General features: G+C 38.7%; 1 protein-coding gene across 6 annotated transcripts in view; it reads right to left on the bottom strand.

The window, feature by feature from the left end:
• Nucleotides 1-72: 72 nt before the first annotated feature.
• The window catches only part of WDR20 (WD repeat domain 20), a 45,716-nt gene continuing 24,644 nt past the window's right edge, over nucleotides 73-21,144 (bottom strand). Inside the window, exons 2-5 of one of the 6 annotated variants that reach the window (XM_066188830.1) lie at nucleotides 17,881-18,063; nucleotides 11,929-13,206; nucleotides 10,120-10,186; nucleotides 73-833 (exon numbers count right to left, since the gene is read on the bottom strand). In XM_066188830.1, the coding sequence (XP_066044927.1) occupies nucleotides 10,181-10,186; nucleotides 11,929-13,206; nucleotides 17,881-18,063 (1,467 nt within the window). In that variant the 3' untranslated portion in view covers nucleotides 73-833; nucleotides 10,120-10,180. Of the gene's footprint in view, nucleotides 834-1,749; nucleotides 2,590-6,847; nucleotides 6,979-10,119; nucleotides 13,207-17,880; nucleotides 18,064-21,144 lie in introns of all 6 variants that reach the window. The other 5 variants (XM_066188826.1, XM_066188832.1, XM_066188828.1 and 2 more) reach the window with 5 other exon arrangements.

The raw sequence follows: 21,144 nt of genomic DNA, 5'->3' as shown, positions 1-21,144 counted from the left end.
CTAGTGTAATGATCCATTACTCCCCTCCCCCATCACTGAATTACATTATTTATACATATAATACAGAGCTGATTGCAGTTGGAAACAACAATATTAAAATAAATGTTTAATAGATACAAAGGATCTTTTGTCCACAACATAGTTTTTCTGGTGTCTGGACACCAATTTTAAAGTAATTCTCTATAAGCATTAAACTATTTAAGTGCAAAACAATTTTGTTTTAAAAAAATCTATGATTGCAGCATCCATCTTCCTGAAAAACATTTTGAAGCCAGAAAGTAATGACTTTCATTTTCCATGAGTGCATTCCAGGCTGTCTTCTAGCCATCTCTGGTTAAAAAAATCAGTGCAAAATAAACAATGGTGAAGTACTAGTTTAACCATTGAACTTACTTGAATTTAAGAAACATATCTTATTTTACACTATATATATATATATATATCTTTTATTTATATATTTATAGAGAGATTAAATTACACTGGACTTGAAAAGTATAAAGAAAACAAAAATGTTACTACTTTTTCCTGCAGCACTAAAGGAAGCTTTTTGCTTTTTCTCCAATGCAAACTCTTCCTTGGGTGAGCAGCCTAGCAGGATCAGCTGTAGTGAGAACTCCTTACATTTGTCCTTTGCAAGTCACTATGTGATTCACATAATTCCATGTTTACACTCTGCCACATTATAATTTGTGATGCTCTTTGCCTGAAGAACAGCTCCTGGTTCCACTGTCATTACTTCTTGTCCTGCGTTCAGAGATTTGCTAGCAGTAGTGTGATGGCTATACTACAGTTCCACTTGGAGAATTGGCCTGGTTTTGGGATGACAATAAACCCTGCAAACAAAGCAGTTTACATTAATCCAGCAAGAGAACCTGACATGAATTTTATAAACTTCTTAACCTGAACCTACAATGAGTACAGTTGATTTTTACCAAGGCTTACTTCAGACATCAGCACCTTCTCTTCTACAAAGGCTCTAAGTCACCACGGTCCCAGCCAGGCAGCACACCAAGAGCTCTCAGACAGGAAGAAATGTGTGCGTTTATGGCACAGAATGGATCTGATCCCAGCATTTGGTTTAATCTACCTTGCACTTGGGAGTCATAGTGAACTGTGAAACTTCAAAAATCATACACCAAAAAAGTGATCAGCATTTTCCTGGGGTGGTGTCAAGCACACCTATTACAGAATCAGTATGTTTGATACCATTCATCCCCTGATACAGGGAATTGTTCCATCTCTTATATGTGATTGAGTATTACAAGTTTTGAATAGAAAAATAGATCATCTAACCAAATACTTGTTTTGGTAATTTTAAAACAGAATGAAACGCTGACGAGAGTTCAGTCAAGATTTCCTATTACAATTTAATTTCACACTCAGGAAAACTCGGTACCAGCTCTTCTAACTACCTTGCCATTCAAGAGACTTCTTTCACACACAGCCCCACGACTGCACAGTGCCCCTCACTACACAGAGGCTGCTGCTCTGGATTAAGGCAACTACACCTTATGGATTAAACCTGTGGGTACCAATGGACAGACCCCATTTCACATTTATGCACAGTAGCCCCTTTTTAATCATTCACATAAAAGTAACTTTAGCAGGCTTGTTTAGGAAAAGCTTATTGTCAAAATACAATTTAGCCTCCTTATAAGGTCATTAGTTAGTTCTGGTGAGTGCCAGCAGGCCAAGGAGCATGCTGGCAGCTGGAAGCACACCAGCAAGTATCCCCATGCAACTCCTCACCTCATAGGTATGATAAATGCACTTTCAGCAGCTCCTCTAAGCAGCTCCCAACTTACATTCTTCTTTCAAAATTAAGATCCTGGGACTCAGATCCATCAAACTAGACAAGATCAGGCAGCAGTTAGCATACAGACAGAAGACGGAATTGTCACTTCTTCAGAATCTACAGGAGCTCTTTCACACTTGGAACCAAGAACTGAGAGGTCATGATGATGGAAGTAAACCCTGACCTCTGAAGAGGTGGAAAGAGAGGAAAGAGGGCTGAACTGACTAGATTCAAGTCATCAAATGTCTGTTAAAACCAAAGCCCTTCTTTTTAAAAAAAAATCTGATCATTTCAGACACATCATGAACCTGGATAGTTTGCAGGATTTATGGCAGACTGTGTGCGTATTTGCATACAGTCCACATGACATTTATATATAACAAAGCACATGGCACTTTACTTGGAGCCTTCCACAGACCTCACCTGAAGGAACACCTTTATTATTTTTTTATGCAGGCAATATCTGATTCAAACACTGTTGAGGTAGACTGAAGTGGGTTGTTCTTTACACTTGACATTCAGGATGTGCAAAGATCCTGCATATTTCATGAGAACAGAAAGTTTCCTAGTTATTACTTAAGGACTAGATGGTGAAAGAAGGCAGAACTTTAGAGCAAACAAGCCACTGAAGCACTTCTGAAATTTTTGCCAGGGAAGTTTTGTTGGAAAGTGACCAAGTTGAATCAGAATTCACTAGTTCATTACTAAAGCATTCTTCAGAAGTCTGTTAAATCCAGCAGCAACTGGGTCTTTCTTGGCGGAAGATTACCTCCACTAAGCAACTTTGAAGTACCCTGGAAAAAGACATCCAAAGGTATTATTTTCAGTCTTAATTAAATCAGCAATCCAAACTGTTCATGTGCAATTATGTGCTTTATAAGCACACAGGAAGCTCTAGGGATGGCATAATGTCAAGTCTTTTTCAACAGGCTCAGAACGACCCTACACAGGAGAAATAAGCCCTATTCTAGCATTGGATTTACACTGTAACACAACCAACTGCTGGGAAACAAAACCAAGAGTTATTTTCCTAAGATTCCTCTCGAAACTGGCAGCACATACTGAAATTCAGTGTGGTGCCTTATTCCCTGTGAACTACCCGGTAGAATGCAAGTTCCAAGACTAGGAACAAGGAGTCAGTCCTGGTTACATCTCACAGGCGGTGAATGCTCCCTGCTTTCAAGAGCAGCAGCTCAGTGCAGATGGCTTTAGTGAGTACTAGGAATTCCTTGTATTTCAGTCCTTGCTCTGAATCAATTCTGCAACTCTGGGCAGGCAAGCCAGAGGAACGTCGAAGTAGAAATAACTTCAAGACCAATAACCCTGTGCTCCTGCAGATGGAACAAATGTACAAAAGTACTGCCTTAAAACTTGGACTAGGCTATGGTGTCATTCAGAAATTCACTCCCAGAGGAGAGACCAGAAAGTCTGTGAGTTCTTCCAAGTGCTTGATTTCAGAAGACATCTGAGATGTTCATATAAGAGAAGCAAGAATATGAATTTGTTTTTTCAGGCATGTAAGTTTCACCCAAGTGGTGAGTTCTCAGTGGGTCCTGATTAAAACAAAAATTCTACAGAATTTTCCCATTGTATCAGAGCCTTCCAAGCAAGGTTGTGTTTGGTGTAACACAGGAGACAGGAAAACAAACTAAGAAAAGCAAGTAAGGGGTCAAATACAGTTACTGCTTTGATACGCAAGTTCACAGTAAATCTCATCTGTGATACAAAAACGGTGTGGGATTAGAACAGTTGTTACATTCTCTGGAAGAATACAATGGGTAAGGTAATGAAAAAAAAATAAAAAGCTCCTGCCTGTAAAGAAAGAAGAAAGCCATGAGAGTGTAGTGCTTTCTGTGATGGAACCACCCAGTCTGGTCAATCAGGTGGGAAAAGATGGAACAAAAGCTGCAGCAATTTATTAGAGCAACAGCCAAGTCAGCCCGTTTAACAGCTGTGACAGGAAGCGTGGAAGAGCAGAGCCACAACAGCTGCAGTCTGCTGCATGGTGCAGCAGCTTCAGGCTTAAGGACAAACAGATCCCACTGAGCAAGCAGCAGGAGCAAATTAAGACACTGCCCAAAGTTTTGTAAATAAATGTAGTGTTTTATTAGCAGTAGCATTTTGTCAGGGTATGAGTCTAGCAGGCGTGGGAAATGGAAGAGTTACGAGATCCAAGACAGGCATTTAGTAAAGCAGTATCTGTCCCAGCCTCAGAGAGGTGGCTGCTGTCCCATCTGCCATCTTAATGGGACACTCCACAGCTGAGCAGTGCAGCTTTCAGAGGATGGGGTCATTTGTCTTAAGTCAATTAGTGCTGTGAGTATTGAACACAGCCTGCTTCAGCTCTAGCTGCTAGGACTACCCTGTTTATCCCTGCATTCTCTGACTTCCTGAAACCCACAGGACTTTGCACATCTGGTAGAAATACACTGGCATGGGCAGAAATGAACAGCCCTGACAAATACAGTCAGCAAGGCCACCTGCACCCGGGGTTTGTGGCACTCATCGCTGGGGTCCCTTTGCTGCAACAGCATGAACACAAACCCTCCTCCCCATTTATGGAATTGTGAAGAGAGGGGTGGGTATATTTTTAAAAATTCTACGTACAGTCCAGACTAAAGTCTGGGGCTTTTTTCAAAAGACGTGAGACATAGGGTTTCACAACAGAAACTAATTCTATGAATGATCAGCATGTTAATTGCTGTATTAAAAAAGAAAAAAAAAATCAGGAAGATGCTGCAATACTAAGTAAGAAAAAGGTCAACAGTAGCCACTGAGTTAACATTTCCTTAATTTACATTAGAAGAGGTTTAATTGGAGCCAAAGGTGCAATCATACATAGTTTCACTAATCTAGATAATAAACGGCAAGTCTGGACATGCAAGCAGGATACAGTAAATGTGTGTCTCCTTCAGGGAAACAGCTCCGCTGGCGCTCAGAACACACTGAATGTCAAACTCTGCTTATCTTTCTACTTTCTGGTTTGAAATGGAAAGGTAGAAAAAATAAAGGAAAGGGTCCAACGTAACAACCAATCCAATGTAAAAAAAGAAGTCTCATAGTACACTTCACTAATGCAATTAAACTAATTAAAATATGGCTGAATTAACAAATGCTCAAATGAGAATGATACTGGTTTTTTAAACCATTTTTACTATTGCCAGTATATAAAATAATGGGAAATTATTATTTGAAAAATACTCCAGGAGTAGTTTATTCTTGTCCAGAACTGTGATATTCCTGGAGTAATTAGGGTTACTAGGTAACTAGGGTTACAAAGTAATCTGGACTGACAGCTTTGCTTGAGAAACGAGCCCATGGTCCATTATGGTGTTTGAGTAAAACCAAAGTGAGATTTCTCACATTAGATTAAAATTCTGTAGTTAACTCAGCTGAATTGGTTTGAAGATTTGCATGAACAAAATCTTCAAGTTCCTTATCCAAATGAATAAATGTTTAACAGCAAAAGTTTCTGAACTGCATAAACTCACTAAATCAGATATTAATCTCTCAGGAAAGTGCATTCATTCACGTAACATGCTACGGAGAAATATTTTGTATGGGATTTAAGGGGATACAGCAAAGCTGATACCTGTCTTTACACAGTTTGTGTGTTCACTAAATGGACTTTTAAATTTGTATTCCATTTGCCTTTTTTTTTCTCTGTTCAGGTAACATTACACAAAAGTATAAATACATAAACCATTTGACACCAGACCTTATAAAAGAGCACCTTTAGGGTTTCCCTTGCAACCTCTCCTCTGTCTATATAAAGGAGTTTTTCTCTTAACAGAAGTCACTGTCAACAACAACAACAACAAAAAAAACCAAATTCAAGGCTGGTAGAAAACCATCAGTAACTAAAAATCTGTCAAGTGGCACTAAGTGAATGGAAGATATGCAGGTCCAAGAGGGGAAAAAAAATTAAGATGCAACTACTTGGGTGTTTGAAAATGCAGAAAAGGCTTTTGCCAGCACAAACCTGACCTGGCTCGAAAAACAGAACCTTAAGCTTCATTCAAGTAGTAAGGGCTCACATGCTCAGAAACTTGTTTCTCTACTTTCCTCAAACTATAAAAGTCAGTAAGGTGTAAAATTTTCAGTTTAGAAAATAATGAAATTGAGATAAACCGGGGAAAACCTCAGGGAAAACATGACTTAAGGCAACCCCATGTGAGTTATCTGTAAAGTGACTGTGCTCTTAGCAGAAGAAAGGAGCCAAATGAATTTGATAAAGTTGAGCAGCACCTACCTAAAATCCAGCTTCAAAACCCAGAAAATAACATGATCTTACATGTTATTTCCTTGAGAAGTTTGTGCAACACTATTAAAGGCAAGTAAAATGACATCTTCATGTTTCAAGACGTATTTTGCCAAATACCTTCTCTGACCACAAAACCTGTGCAAGTGGGTTTTGTTTCAGGCTCACATTGACTATTGAGAAACTGGTTTGACTAACCAGTTCTTGCATCATTTGATATAACTGGATGTTCCAGAAGCTTTCAAGCAGATTTCATTTTGTCCCTTCACTAGACCCTGTTCTTAAATATGCATCTATGTTCTAAGTATAGATCATCAGAATGATCAATCAATACCTTTGAGGTACCACAGAGTTCTCAAGTTTACATAAGATGATTGCCTCAGCTTTAGTCTACAGAGTGTTTTTTTGCATAAGAGACAAGAGTCCTCCCTGTCAGACTGGACCCAAAGTAACTCACTTTTACACTGAAATTCCTCAAAAATGCCTCTGAAACACTTTAGTAAGCAGCCTTTGTTTGGCTCTGTGTTAACAATCACCGCTGCAAAGGTGAGACAATCCCTAACCCCTCAAATGGAAGGGCAACATCTGAAGTCTTCACCTAAATTTGCTCCAAGAAATTTTGCAGCCAAAGTTTTAGATTAGCTTATTTTAGTTCAGATGAGTTTCATTCTAGACTGTTATTTTCTAGACAGAAAATGCTGGGATCATCTGTATGAGCCATATCCTCGGGGCTGTAAATTCAGCAATCATTAGGTAAACACCAAGATCTAAAGCTGGAATAAAGAACATACCCTGCACCAGAGTCCACAGAGGAAAGAGCTCCTGTAGAATCCTAGAAGGAATGACGACACTCTGCCCCAGCTCCTACCGGACAAGTGTGCAGAGAGAATCTAGATACAGCCATGTCTGTGTTCTGCTGAATCTGAGTTTAAACAAGTTTGAAAAGTGGTTTGGTAAGTATTCTGTTTAATGTTACTCTAGTCCTAAAAAAAACAGCTACCATGAGTCATGACCTTATCAGCAAGATTTAAACATCAAAACATCTGCATAGTCTTGAGATGAATTGAAAAAAATTCTCAGAGCAGGTTACAGATGTGATTAACTTGTTACTTTAAAGCATGGCAAGTTAACAGTTTCATTGTGGCCATTTGTTTAGCACAGCGTGAGAGCATAAGACCACCTAAGCACTGCAAGATAAATTAAAACTCAAATGTGGAAAGGACTATTGAAAGTTATCTATATTTACAGTTCAATCACACATTTTTATTTAACATCAGTATACAGAGGACAACCCCAGCAAGTTATTTTGTAATGTCAAGTATTTAGTAAAGTTCTTCAGCTGTAACAGTGACAATAGAACAGCTAAAAATAAGCAGTATGAAACAAACATGATCTTCTTAAAATTATAAATATACCAACAATACTTCTTAAAGCTTAATTATTGCAACAGTTAAATTAACAATAGTTCATGTTAGAAAGGCTCTATGAAATTTATTCAAGTTGTCAAGAAATTAGATGGAAGTGTAAAAAGGAAATACATATGAATTTTACTTCTGATTTTCACTAAAGGTAGTCAATACAATTTTGTACAGTATCACCTAACATGTCAATCTTTAACAAACTCCAGTATACAGAATCATAAAATGCAGAAAAAATAGTTTAATCTTTACATGTAAATTAACAGTAAATTAACTGACACAAATTTTATTATTGTAACATAAGCAGGCCAGCATTTTAAATATTAATTTAGTAGTTTTATGTTGTTAAAGGGGCAGACATATACAGTCATTCCAAGTACATACTCAAGTTTTAAGAGGTGATAATTCAGAACATGGGTTTTCTAGAAAGTGTTTAGTAAAAGTCATGTTATTTCCTAATCCAGACATCCTCATCATAAAGCCTTTACAGGGTTATGATCTCTCCTGGCTTTACTGGAGCCACTTGTCACACCTCCTCACACACGCACACACACACACCTTGCTATAAATATCACACCAGTGTACTCTAGGTTTAATTCACCCTGATAGTGCGGGTATGCCATGTGCAACTTTGCTAATGTGCACATTACAGAAAGCTTCCAATTTTAGCATGGTAACCTGAAGTCGGATAGCTGTGATTCAGTTTAACTATAATCATCCCTGAAGTTCATACAGATACCGTATCACGTTGAAAGAAATCTATTTGATAGTACTTAAATACCAGCAATTGAACTTCAATTGTAATGATGAAATGCTGCTTTCCACTGAGGAAGAATTAGTATGTATAGCTGCTCATCTCACTCAAATATAGTACATGAATGTTTAAGTACTTTCACTAAAACAGAAGTCATACTAAAACATGATACTGTACTACAATTGTAGTTAACTAGAAAATTCAAGGATGTTATAATTTAAGTCTAAGTTTTCCTGTACAATAAGTCAAATAAATAAATTCCATGTGCATTTGTTTTACAGAGTGGTAGGATGTTTCTCTTGCTAGGTTATACACTGCCATTTCACCTGGGGCTACTTCTGGCCAATCTTACCTTGAGCTTTCTGACACAGGGAACTCACCGGCAACTTTCATTCACATAAAATGGAGTCACTGTACAGACAGTGAACAGTCAGGTCTAAAGTCCAACACAGACATCACATAAGTAGTTACTCTGATCACTGAGTTCAGAGAAAACTGATTTTGCATACATGAGTACCACTTTGGGGTTTTGTGGGTTGGAGATGGGGGTATTTAATTGCTTCTGCAGATCCTGTAATTTCATTTGACATAGTTATAAAGATAGCACAATAAAGTTTGCTTTTGTTCCTTTCAAATTCTGTTTCTAAATTTTCAGATTAATCCAACAGTTCTGTAATCCCATTTAGGTTTCCCATCAGGGCCTGGGAAAGTCAGGAGTGAGGGATGACAGTTAATTGTCACCATGCAGAGAAGAAAAATTCATACTCTTGTTAAGGCAACCTATTTTTCTGACCGCCCTGAACCTTCTCTCACAGAAACCAGCTCACAAAAGAGAGAGAGAGAGAGAGAGAGAGAGAGAGAGAGAGAGAGAGAGAGAGAGAGAGAATAAAAAATGAAACTAATGAACCCTGAGCCTCATCCAATTTGTTTCTAATTGAATTTTGCCATTCACTTCACTTCACTGACTGGGAGTTGGCAGAGCAGTTCTGGAAGTGCAATGCAAGAACGGTACATCCCGTGAGGAAGCTCAAGGTATGATTTTGTACACACTGAAGCAGCAATGTGGAAAGTTTATAAACAAACTGTCAGGACACTGTCAGCACTGTAGAGACTATCAACTACCACAGGGATTGTGGCTGAAGAGACACTTCTGGATTTGTTTTCCACTCAGGGCAGCACAAGCCCAACCAGAAAAATAAACAGAACTTGTCATACACTGTCCAATTATCCAGCGCATGTTTTGATGGCTGTTGGAAATGAGAGGGAAAGGTAGCACTGGCTCAGTGGAAATTACATTAGACACTGCAAGCCTCCTTCACTTTTCCATCCAATTTTTTCTTTAGGCTAGCAGTGGCACCAATTTAATGAAGGCCTTTTGAGGCAATGATGGAAGCAGCAGCAAGATCCAGAGGCTTTCACTCTATAGAGTTGGCAGACAAAAAAGTGACGGAGCTTTAAGATCACTTGGGGAGCCATATGTCAAAGGAAGACTAGAAATAGCAACTTTAAACCCCAGAGTAACGGGACAACCTAGGATAAAACAGCTGGTGAAACAGAAATGATGGTATATAACCCAGTAAGAAAGACATCACCATGAGTGTTTTATACTTTGACAATTCTCTTTAAATAAAATTAAGTGCTTTCCTATAAACAAAAAGGATGTCCATAACGTCCTTCTGGCACAAGTATTTTCCTTACAAAGCCCTGTAAACATGCCACCAAAATTTAGATTTTTACCAGCAGAGTGAGCTCACTAGAAATGCAAGTGAAATCAGAAAACCAAATTAATTTGAAAATTTCTAAGTAAATACATCCTAAAGAATATGGCATTTACATCAGTGTGCAATATATTAATTTTGAAAGTGATAACTTCAGCATGAAAATTACTTACCTGTAGTTAAAGTTTTCCATATTGGCCAATACATAAATCCTGATTTTTGGTACTGCATACTTTATCTCTGAAATATTTGAAATGTCATATTCCAAATCAAAGTCAATACACAAAAATATTTAAGTTATACTCAGTCTAACAAAACCCACCTCAGCCACTGAAAATAAATGTGACGGTGTAGTGTTTAATAGTATGCAAAGGAGTTTTAGAACAAAAAGAAAATATAGCTCACAATAGCAATCTGAGGCACTGCTGTAATTAGTAAGATGTGAAGTACACTGAATCATAAAAGTATAATTGCTTTAATACTTTCATTTTGAGCAAACGTTTTAAATAATTTAGTGTTTTAAGGGAGTGCTTTTTTATTATTATTAATGCTGGATTTATAGTTCTCAGGCAAAAAAAATACTTTCAGGTAACACCCTCCTCCCTTCTCCCATAAAGGGGCTTTCAATTTTAAGTTTTAGATTCAACCTTTAAATATGCATTAAGATGCAGAACAGACACAGATTTTTATGCATACCTATGACAAATTTGTGACAAATTTGATAAGATCTCAAAAAAGCCTACATTATACAAAGAATTTTAAGAAGAATTATTGAGTTTTACTTGCAAGTTTATAGTAGTGAAGATGTGGTATCTAAATATATACAGTACCTCTACTTCAAAAGTCAGATTCATGAACCGAATGGTTAAAATCTAACAAACAACAGATTTTCATTTAAGTTGCTCAACGTGGCATTTTTCGGGTATTACCAGATCATTTCTTTTACTTCAGGTGATAATCTACATCCCCTTTCAGAAATTTTCACAAAAATAATGGTCCTTTTTCTCAGATCAACTCTGGAAATGTTTTCATAGCTGTATTCCTTTGAACTGTTGCTGGCAGGCAGAGCTATTGCAGCACAAAGTACTTTTTAATGTAAGAATTCACCACACTTAGCTTCAGTCAAAATTGAGCTATCTATACACTGGACAGAAGAAAAATAAAATATTGTAAGTGTTCAAGTGCATCAACAACAAGAGTGAAAACTAGTAATAGACTAATGTAGGTTCAGCTGATGGAACAGGTGCCATCAAAAACACAAGCTTGTAGTGGTTGAATTGCCTGACAAACCTGACAGGAACAGAACACTGAAAATACTGAGAGAAAGCTTGCAGGATTTTCCCTAACTTAAATACATAAATCAAAACCTGGCTAAAAATTAAAGTTCCTTGATAATACTGATTCACAATTCAAGAGCATAAACTACTGTCAGTACAGGGCTCACAAATCTGTGCATAAAATGGCTGATGTTTTAATAAGAAGTGGTTTCACATTAATGGCAGGCCACCACAGAAAAGTATGGAGGAATAAAACACTTTGGTTTTCATTTTTTCAGAGGCTCACGTTTCTCATTAGACTTAGAAGCAGCAGCTTTTCATAAGCTACTCTCATTGGGAGTGCTTATTGTGTAGAAAACATTAGAAGGACTATGATTATTTTAGTGTTTGACAGGTTTTACTTCAATTTTTACATAAATAGCTTTCACCATATTGTGGTTATGCTTAAGTATAAGAACACTGATCAATAGTTTAGATGCACAGTATTTATTTCTTCTGCTGGAAGGCAACTATATTTAATAATTGTATCCAAGACACTTCAAATCATTCAGAAATATGGCATGCAGTATCCAAAAGTATGGCTCTGAGGATATTTTTTTTACATTAAGCATAAAGAAATTTTATATTCAACATTCATTATATTTCAAGAAAACTATCTATTCAGAGTTCTAGTTCTTTGATGCAGCATTAAGGATTAAAACTTACCACTTTACCAGGCCTTGCCCATGTGCAAATAAATCCCTCCTGACAAGCAGTGACTATACAGTCTTCAAGAAAAATTAACACAGTCAGTCTTTCATGTGCTATCTTTTTACAGATAAGAGGCTCTAACAAGGGAACATCTTCCATTCGGGGACAGAGAGGTGTTCCCAAAGTTTTAGCTGGGTCCGTTTTGGTTTTAGTAACTAGGTTCAGTTTGTCACTGCTCTTGCTAGATATATGTCCCATGCTATGGTTTCTCTTGTGATCTTTTTCATGGTGTCTTTCCTTCCGATCGTGTAGCGACAAGGTTGCAAATTTACTAACGCCAGAAGCAATGGCACCATCCATGACACTGCTTTTACTGCCAGCATTTGAGACTGCAGAGTGTGGAAGGCTGTTTGACCTTGGAAGAGGAGGGGGTACAGAGTTTCCAGGTGTTGTGATACTGTTTCCATTACTTCCTGGGTTAGTTCCACCACTTCCTGCAGGTGGACTTGTGGCATTCATGACATTTGTATGTGTCCTTGCTCTTGAGAGAGGTTGGTGGGGAAAGAGGATATCTTCTGTAAGATCCCACAAACAGAGCTGTGTGTCCTGGCCTACTGAACCAAATCTGTATGTAACGCTTACTGGACGACTGTCTGTAGAGTTCCTTTTGGATAGTCTAGATTGCGTGCTATTGGCTCGATCTCTGCCAAAATGAAGGTCTTGGAAATCCTCATCACTTCCACTAAATTCCATCGGGTCGCTCTCTTCTACACTAGTGGTGTATGGATCAAACGCAACAACACTGACCCACGATTTATGTCCATGGCCTCTGGCTATAACTCGACAGTCCACGAAAGACCAAACTGTCACCAAGTCATCCTCTCCGCCTGTCACTATGTACTTCCCATCGGGGCTCCAGCACACACAGAGCAATCCTCCAAAGTAGCTTTTCATTGTACCATGCAATTCCACCGAATCAAAGTTAAACACGCGAAGAAAACCATCCTGGCTCACACACGCCAGGAACTTCCCATCGGGGGAAAAGGCAAATTCATTCAGGGCACCCTCACCTACTGTCCATTTAAGCAGAGGGTTTCTTGTGGATTTACTCTTGCAAGTATGCACTGCAAAACTCTCTCCTTGTTTAAGTAGCTGGTAGTGCGGGGCTGTGGTACCACAAGTGTGCTCCACGTTATACAAGTACATATTGCCACTGGAATGAGCTACTAGGAAAAGGCTTTCCGAACCTGGTACCCATTTTACACAGGTTACTCGGGACTTGTCTATTAGTCTCTGTGAAAAACAAAGAAGATACACATCAGAAACTCTGAATATTAAAGTTTTCAAGATTAGCTGTAAATCTGAGCTTTCTGGGGGATGAGGAGCAATACTTAAATAAAGTGAACTTAACTTTCCAGACAGGAACTATGTTACTGTATTTGCAAAAACTTATCAGGCAATAAAGAGGGAATTATTTTCAAAGTGCTTTCAAAGGTTATTATTACGGTCCAGTCACATTCTACAAAGGCCATACTTCAATCTGTTATGAATCTAAAGGCAGTGCTCTTTGGTTTACTTTTCCCTGTGTAGGTTGAACAGCATGAGAAGGAAACAAGAAAATACTGAATAAGCTAAAGGGAAAAAAAGGCAGTTACTCATCTGTATTATACAGCAAACAGGTTACAAATCAACAACAGTAAATTTAGGCTCTGATTTTATCTGGAATCACAAATAACATGCAACCTCTGAAAAAAACTCGACCAGTTTTTACTGATTCAGGGAGCAAAGGCTGCATCCACAGTGACCCTGTTATCATGAGGCTGGAAAGCCAGTGGTAAATGCACGTGCCTGGGTGAATTCACAGGGCACCACAAACTTTTCACCTTAGAATCCCCAACCTCCAATTATTTTTCTTTCGATAGCCAAGGACTGTCAATACTATGTTACCACTTGATTAAGCACTTTCCTTTAAAACAGAATGTTTTAACAGAGTTTGTCATTGCAAAAGAATATCCCCACATTAAACAAACATTCCTGCTCATAATGTCTTCAATGCTCAAAGAACTGACACGTAAAGTTTGACTCCTTTGACTACTGTAGTCCTGGACTTCCACAACTTACCATGTTGTCCATGGCACCACTCAGCTGCAACTTGCAGACAAGTAATTCTTTACAAGCACGTTCAAGATTTGTATTTGATATATTGATTGTAAGCAGAAAGAAGAGCTGAGCTACACAAAAGGCAAGAGTGCAAATATAAAGAGCCTAAGGAATACCAGAAGAAGCTACAAAAGCCCTAAAAACAAAGAAAAAAAATCCTCCCCAAACCTTGCTGCTGTGCTGTTTATCACACACAAAAACCTCAAACTAATGGATAATACATCAACTGTTACCTGTTGTGGAACTGTCACTGGAAAGCAGCACCTGGCCATTTTAGATTACACTTCTGCTGCTGCCAACCTCAGTGTAAAACCAGAAAGCCTCTCCTGTAATTTCTCATTGGTTAAAACAGCTACGCTGGATTTGACAGCTGAGGGATGTAACTAAATATGGCAAAGTTCCTTCAAATGGAGTAGCTTTAAAATAATACAGTCTATGATTCTGTTGTGATATTTTAACTAGTTCATTGTGTATTCACTGATATATATCATGCATGTCTCAATAATGATGGCATCAGAAACATTAGAGAGGAAGTTACTTGGCACACACCAGGAGCCCAGCTGGTTTCCTGTAGGCACCATTCTTCTCATTGCCAATATGGCAATCAAATCAAGACTTCTTGCTCTCTACTAAAGCGGCTCAATCTGACATACAAGCTCTACTCGTAAGAGCACCTGCTCAACTTTTATACCAGAAATGGCACTTTATGTCCATAACCATGGTGGGCTACATGATCCTAAATACTGCAGAGAAACCCTGCAAACCTGATCTTTACTTCAAGGAAGCTGTAAAAAATGGAAGATTATAATCTGCAATGAGAACAGATCAGCTCAGGGAGACAAGATGCAGAGAGACTTTAACCTGACATGTACAAGTGACTACAAGATAAAAACTCTGAAGTTTTGACTTTTGGGAGTTTTAGTTCTGCAGCACAACAAAGGCAGACCTGCAGTCAGTAGGAGCAGCAGAGACACCACAAGAATGGTCTGAATGCAGTATCAGCAAATCAGTGAGGGATGTGAGATGAAGAGCTTATGTTCAGTTTGACAGAAGAATAGTAAGTGAAGAAGCTTTCCTCACCAGTCAGAAACATGAGCCAAGATTATCTTGGTCATGTTTTGAAGAACTTGAAGGGACAAAATTATGGGCACAGGCCACAAAGGACTGAAAAATCTGAGGCAATCAAAGAATATGCATTAAGGTCTTATACAGCTTTGGCAACAAACATACAGGACCAGTTTATTAGAGAAAAAATGCAGCTCAAGGCTTCAGTTAAAAAAGAATTTAAAAGTGAGATGAAAAAGCACTGGCTGGTTTGATAATAACAAACTACCAGCTGGAAACAAGTGAATCTGTGTGGTATATTTGACTGGTTTGGGGACTAAGAAAATATCACTGGTTTAATTTTGACACAGCTGGAAGGAGTACAACTGTGGATACAAATGGATTTATGTAGGCAGCCACATGCTGCACAGGATCTATCACTCACCTCAGCCTTTCAAGTCCCTATCATCTTCTACATCAATAGAATAAATTAAAAAAAAAAAAAGGAGTAACAAGTTAAGACTATGCTAAGGCTATTGCACTTTATGTTCAACATAACCCATCATAACAAGTTGATTTTTTTCATGTATCATATATTTTCTGATTGCTATTCTGTTTTCTCTACTACAGCTGATCGTCAAAGCAGAGCTCTGGGCTAGCTGAGGCACCAAATTGCTCACAGGACAGGTGGTGAATTCTGTTACCTCTGGCATTAGGGCTGGATCTGTAGAACAGTGTTAACACCATGAGACCACCTCATCCCTACGGTTATTCCTAAAGACTGTCTAAACTCAAAATATATTCAAAACCCAATAGGCACCTTCATCTTGAAGCAAATGAACTGGTTCAAACATCAGAGCTCACTAATGTTTCTCTGAAAGGGGCTTTAATAACAAGCCAGAACTTACAAACATCTAGGGCAAACTTCAATACTGTAATTGACAGAATAAAAATATATGTAAGTTTTGGAGTTAGTTGTAACTGCAGATAAGGGCAGCATAGGAAACAAGAATTTGCCATTTAACTGCAGCCTACTGTGTGTGTAGTTTCAGTAGCAAATCCTTACATTAGCTTGGTAGAAGTGAGATCACCTCACTTAAATTTCCACCGAACTGTCAAAGGGTGTGTTTCCATCACACTGAAGCAATCTGCCTATAGCACAGACAAAAAGCAATACTGGCTGATGGAAGTGGCTGCAGTGCTTCCAGCATCTGGGGAACACCACAGGAACTACACAGCCTGCAACACAGCTTTGCACTGTAGTCACCAGACAGTAAACACCATCAAGGCCTGAAAAAAAGCATTGGGCCTTGATGTAAGTATTCCACCACAAGTTTTTCTCAAAGGAACTGTAGCCCAGCTACAGGAGTGGGAACTACTCTGTGATGTGAAACCAGCTGTTTAGAGCATGTCTGCTACCCTTCTTAATATTTATAATGTTATCGTACAAGAATAAATAAGACACGTTTTTTGGGGGGGTGTGGGTGGGGGTGGTGGGATAATGCTAAAATTAACATTTCAACTACTTATACAGAGGTTTCTACCAACAGACAAAAGATTCATTAGAAGATTCTCCAGCACGATTTCCCACTCAACACAAGCAGAGACAGAGCAGTTGGGACAAGGCCAGGTAGGAAGAAAAACGCCCCTCCTCTGATCTACATGTAGCTACTTTTAGAAAGCTGAGGAGGAATTAGAACTAATTATAAAACATCCCCAGAGAGAACAATACTTCAATCTTCTCTGCACAAGGAAGGAGCAAGGCAACACATCTCTCTGAGGCGGGAAAGTTGTATTTTGAAAGCTGAGCAAGGCTTAACTTCATCTATAAAGTTGTCATCCAGATTTGAAATTTCAAAAAAGAAAAGAAAAACAAACAAACAAAAACCAACCAAGAGACCTGCAAACCTCTCTATAGAGATGGATTAAAACAAAAAAGGAGCAAAAGAACAATCCCCAAAACAAAATCACCTCCCCCAGACCACCCAAATTTCCCTAGCTTATCCTCTGCAGAAAATGCCGTCACAAGTCATCCCAGTTACCAGATTTCTTTCCCTACTAGCATCTGGACACTCAACTCCTCTAAGAATCTCAATGCTACCAGATACTCAGAGCAGTGGTCCTGTAACTTGGCACCAGTGCTCCCCACAGTTCTCCTTTCATCTTTCCTTACTGCACAGCAGCAGAAAAAGCAGATGGAGAGTTTCCTTCCAAACATCACATGGCCAAGACCTCATAAACCCTCAGCATTCCTGTGCACTCAGCTTTATATCCTACTCTTATCCAAGCAAGCCTTTAGGAATACCTGATTTAGGCAGTTTCTGCTGTAATGTCCTCACCCTTAAAATTTGTATTTTTAACTTATTTAATATTTTGACTATGAGTTAAATAGTGGCTTAAAATTTTCTTCTTCATTGGCAACCAGAAGCCTGAGAAACAACTGAATTCAGAGCACACACAGCAACATTTAGATTTGTAGAGGTTATTTCTATCTGTAAACTGTCCTCAACTCTAGTTACAGTATTACCCAAACTAGAAAATCCTAATTTTTAATCTTAAATCCCACAAGATGCCTTTATCTTTTCATGATGAATAGCATTTTAATGTAAATACTCCAAGCCAATGGAACAGCTGAAAAACAAAGGCAGTGACTGAACAATAAGCTACAAAGGCAAAAGGAGCCACATCTACTGAACTTTGAAAATCTGGGAACTTCAATATCACAGATACATTGCATGCAACAATATTAATGCTTCTACTTACTTCCTCGTTAAATAATTTGCTAGTTTCTTTTTTTATAGGGTCTATAAGTTGGACCTGGCCTGCAGAGAAGCCCACTAGAAGAGACACACTTTCTGCTGTGGCTGTTAAGTGATTGAAGTCATGGCATGTAGGCTGTGTTCCTTTGTATATCCTTTTGTCTATTGGTTTACTCAAGTCCGCAGCCTGCAAAGAGAGCAAACAGAATTCAGACAGTTTATCACAATATTTGCATATAACCACATCTATTTGAAAATAATGTTTATACCACACAACAATTTATGCAGTCGCAAACCCCTGCTTTAAAAAGCAACTCTGCATTTATGAGACATCCAAGATCTTATCACAACATTTCTCTCTATATATTATGCAAGTATTACAAACTACACCTGCCCTTGCCTTTGCACTTACAGCAGGTGACAAACCAGTGACAACCACACAGCAGCACAAAGGCTCCTGTGAGTCCTCAGGATACCAGAAGGCTTCTCCTGCCACGAGAGTCATCACAGAGAAAAGGTGTCTTCTACTTTTCTAGCAGCACTTTCTCAGTATTAAGTACAACCAATCTTGCATTAAAAATACCATATTCTCAATCACACAATTCTTGAACTCTAAGTCTACCCTTTAACAATACACAAACAAATGATATTATTCTTCATCATCACAAAAAATTATCAACCAGCTCCCAAGAGAGCATTTTCTAGGAACAGCGAATCAAGATACTGATACTTTGGTTATAAAATACATTTTACACCACTGAGCTCCAAGGTAATTTGCTTCTGAAAACAAAATTCAAATATAGCTTAGACAAAGTAAGTGCTAACAAAACTGAGGAATTTCAATATAAACAAATTAAGATCTAGCACTAAGTGTCAGAAGAATCAAAAGGAACAAAAAAGCAATTTAAAATGTTCCCTCACTTGTGTCACCCTTGTTTATCCCCATATCACTTCTGAACAGACAACTCAATCTTTCATCATCCAGAGATTAAACCCCACAAGTTTAATATGCAAGATCATACATCAGGTTCAACCTTGTTTTTTAACCTCCCCATTTACTAGGTTCAGAGTCTGTAATTAGAAAGCTGCAGATATTCAACAATATTACAGGCCTCAGATGTAGCTGAGATTTGGTGCTCAGATTCTAATTTTGATATATACTTTTTCAGTGTATTTAGTCAGAAGAAATCAGGCCAGCAATAAAAGAGAAAGCAAACGAGCTTCACATAAAATAGAATTGCTCCAGAGCATTAAACCTTGGAGGACAAGGTCTGATCTGAACAGCAAATCTTTAGTATTCACGGAGCTACACAGACAGAAACTAGACCTGTCAGGAGGGAAAATCCTAACCAGCTACACAGGTGAGCCGCTTCCAAGGCAAATTTAACTACAGGATATGCATGACAAACATTTATACACAACAGTATTGAAGTTGCACTTATGTTTTGCAGCATATATTAAAAACCAGTTTAATCAGGTGTACAGTCTCCTGGTTAAAAACTCCAAAATGAGATGATGTATTACAATTTCTGAAGTCAGCAGACTAAAAAGTTATTCCCCAGAGTCCAGAGATCCATTATAAGCTAAAAGAGAATATTACCAATACCTCTTCAAGGAGAAATTAAATAGAATACTAGTTCTACTGGGAGATGGCAGGATAATGTGCATGCCTGCCACAGAGCCTTCACTGGCTGATGTAGATCTGTGATTTGAAGCTGAAAGATCAAATCCTAAAGGCCTTGCAGTTACATCTTAGACTGTGTCACACTCCCTTGTCCTGTATCACTACGAACAAGTGATGCCAAGAGAGAACTCTCAGAATTGGGGTAGCATTTCTACCTGGAAGAGCAAGCTACACAAACACATAGAGCCGTACCTCAAATAAATGCAGAATTAAAGCAAACTACGAGACTCAAAGTTCTCTCCTCTGGACAGAAGTTGCAGCAGGACTCAGTGTCTAAGAACCAAGATCCATTCTAAAGTAAATACAACTCGGCCTGAATCATACTGAATGACCAGAGAACCACAGACTTCCCCAGCCAGCAGAGGATACAGGCATTACCACCTTCTTCTGAATCTTCACTGCCCCTTTAAGCAGCAAAGAATCACTAAGTGGCTATGTTCAAATTATACCTTGCTGTTTTGTCTGGGAGAGGTTTTACATCACTAGCTTTGGTTTTTGTTGTCCAACAACTTTGGTGTGACTGAAGCTCCCCATCTCATGAAATTGTGTGATAACAAACCTAGCAACACATGAAATTCTGATAAATCTAAGCACAGATTTCACTGTGCTTATTCTAGCTGTTCTCTGGGAACCAGATGGCAGTAAGTATCTGTCTGAACTTAAATGAAGTATAAATAAACTAATTCAACCCAGAATTAACCAGGCTTCTACTGACAGGGATGCTCCGCCTTTTATTTACATGCAGCTACTGCTTCCAGTTACAGCACAGTTTTCTCGTGGAGATAAATCAAACCTACAAGCACTAAAGTACTGCTTTGGTCTACATATCTCTTAACTGAAAGAGAGTAGAATCAATGGGCACAGGAACTAGGAGACATTTTCTCTATTTCTGCATGAGGGTTGTTATTGGATTTTGCTAAGAACAAGAAAAGTGCTTACTCATAAAATTCAATCGTGCCTGCGTCTCGGCGTTTCATTAGCTCACCACTAAGCCCATTTGCTATTCGGTGGAAGATGTGAATCTCAGAGAAAAGCTTTTACATGAGATCTGTGTCCATAAAAAACTGTCAAATCCTAAGATCTGACACTCTTTACTGAACAACGGGATATGAGCTGCCCCCCGTGTAGAAGTGGTGACGTACCTCGAAAAAAACCCAGAAAGATCTTGGGATTAAGTGTTGCCAGGCATGGAGGTTAAAAGCACAGGCACAGACACCCTCAAGACAGCAGTTGGCAGCAAGTTATTTGCGCAGTTCCTGTCCCAATGCCTTCCAAATTTTCTTCTGAAAAACACTCAATGCTATTCCAGCCTGTCCTCTCAGAGAAACTTGCCCAGTTGTGGACGATTCATTATAAGAGCAACAATTTCAATAATGAGGACTGAAAGCGGAATGGGGCAGCTGATGCAAGGCAAGGAATATCAAGACCATCCTTACCTGTGCCGGCCTGGAAGAACATCTCAGCGAATCAAGGTTCTGGGACTGGCACCTGGGCCAACTGATACCTGTGCTAAAAGCTTGTTCCTTCCAACATACAGAGGCACTGTCCCCCAGGACAAGGAGACAAGGAGTAACAGGCTTTAGG

This window comes from Chamaea fasciata, unplaced genomic scaffold, assembly GCF_029207755.1.
Source record: "Chamaea fasciata isolate MVZ Bird 193981 ecotype frontalis unplaced genomic scaffold, bChaFas1.0.hap1 SCAF_7, whole genome shotgun sequence".
In the NCBI taxonomy this organism is placed as follows: Eukaryota; Metazoa; Chordata; class Aves; order Passeriformes; family Sylviidae; genus Chamaea; species Chamaea fasciata.
Note: the sequence above shows the minus strand (reverse complement) of the source record. Positions and strands in the feature narration are given on the sequence as shown.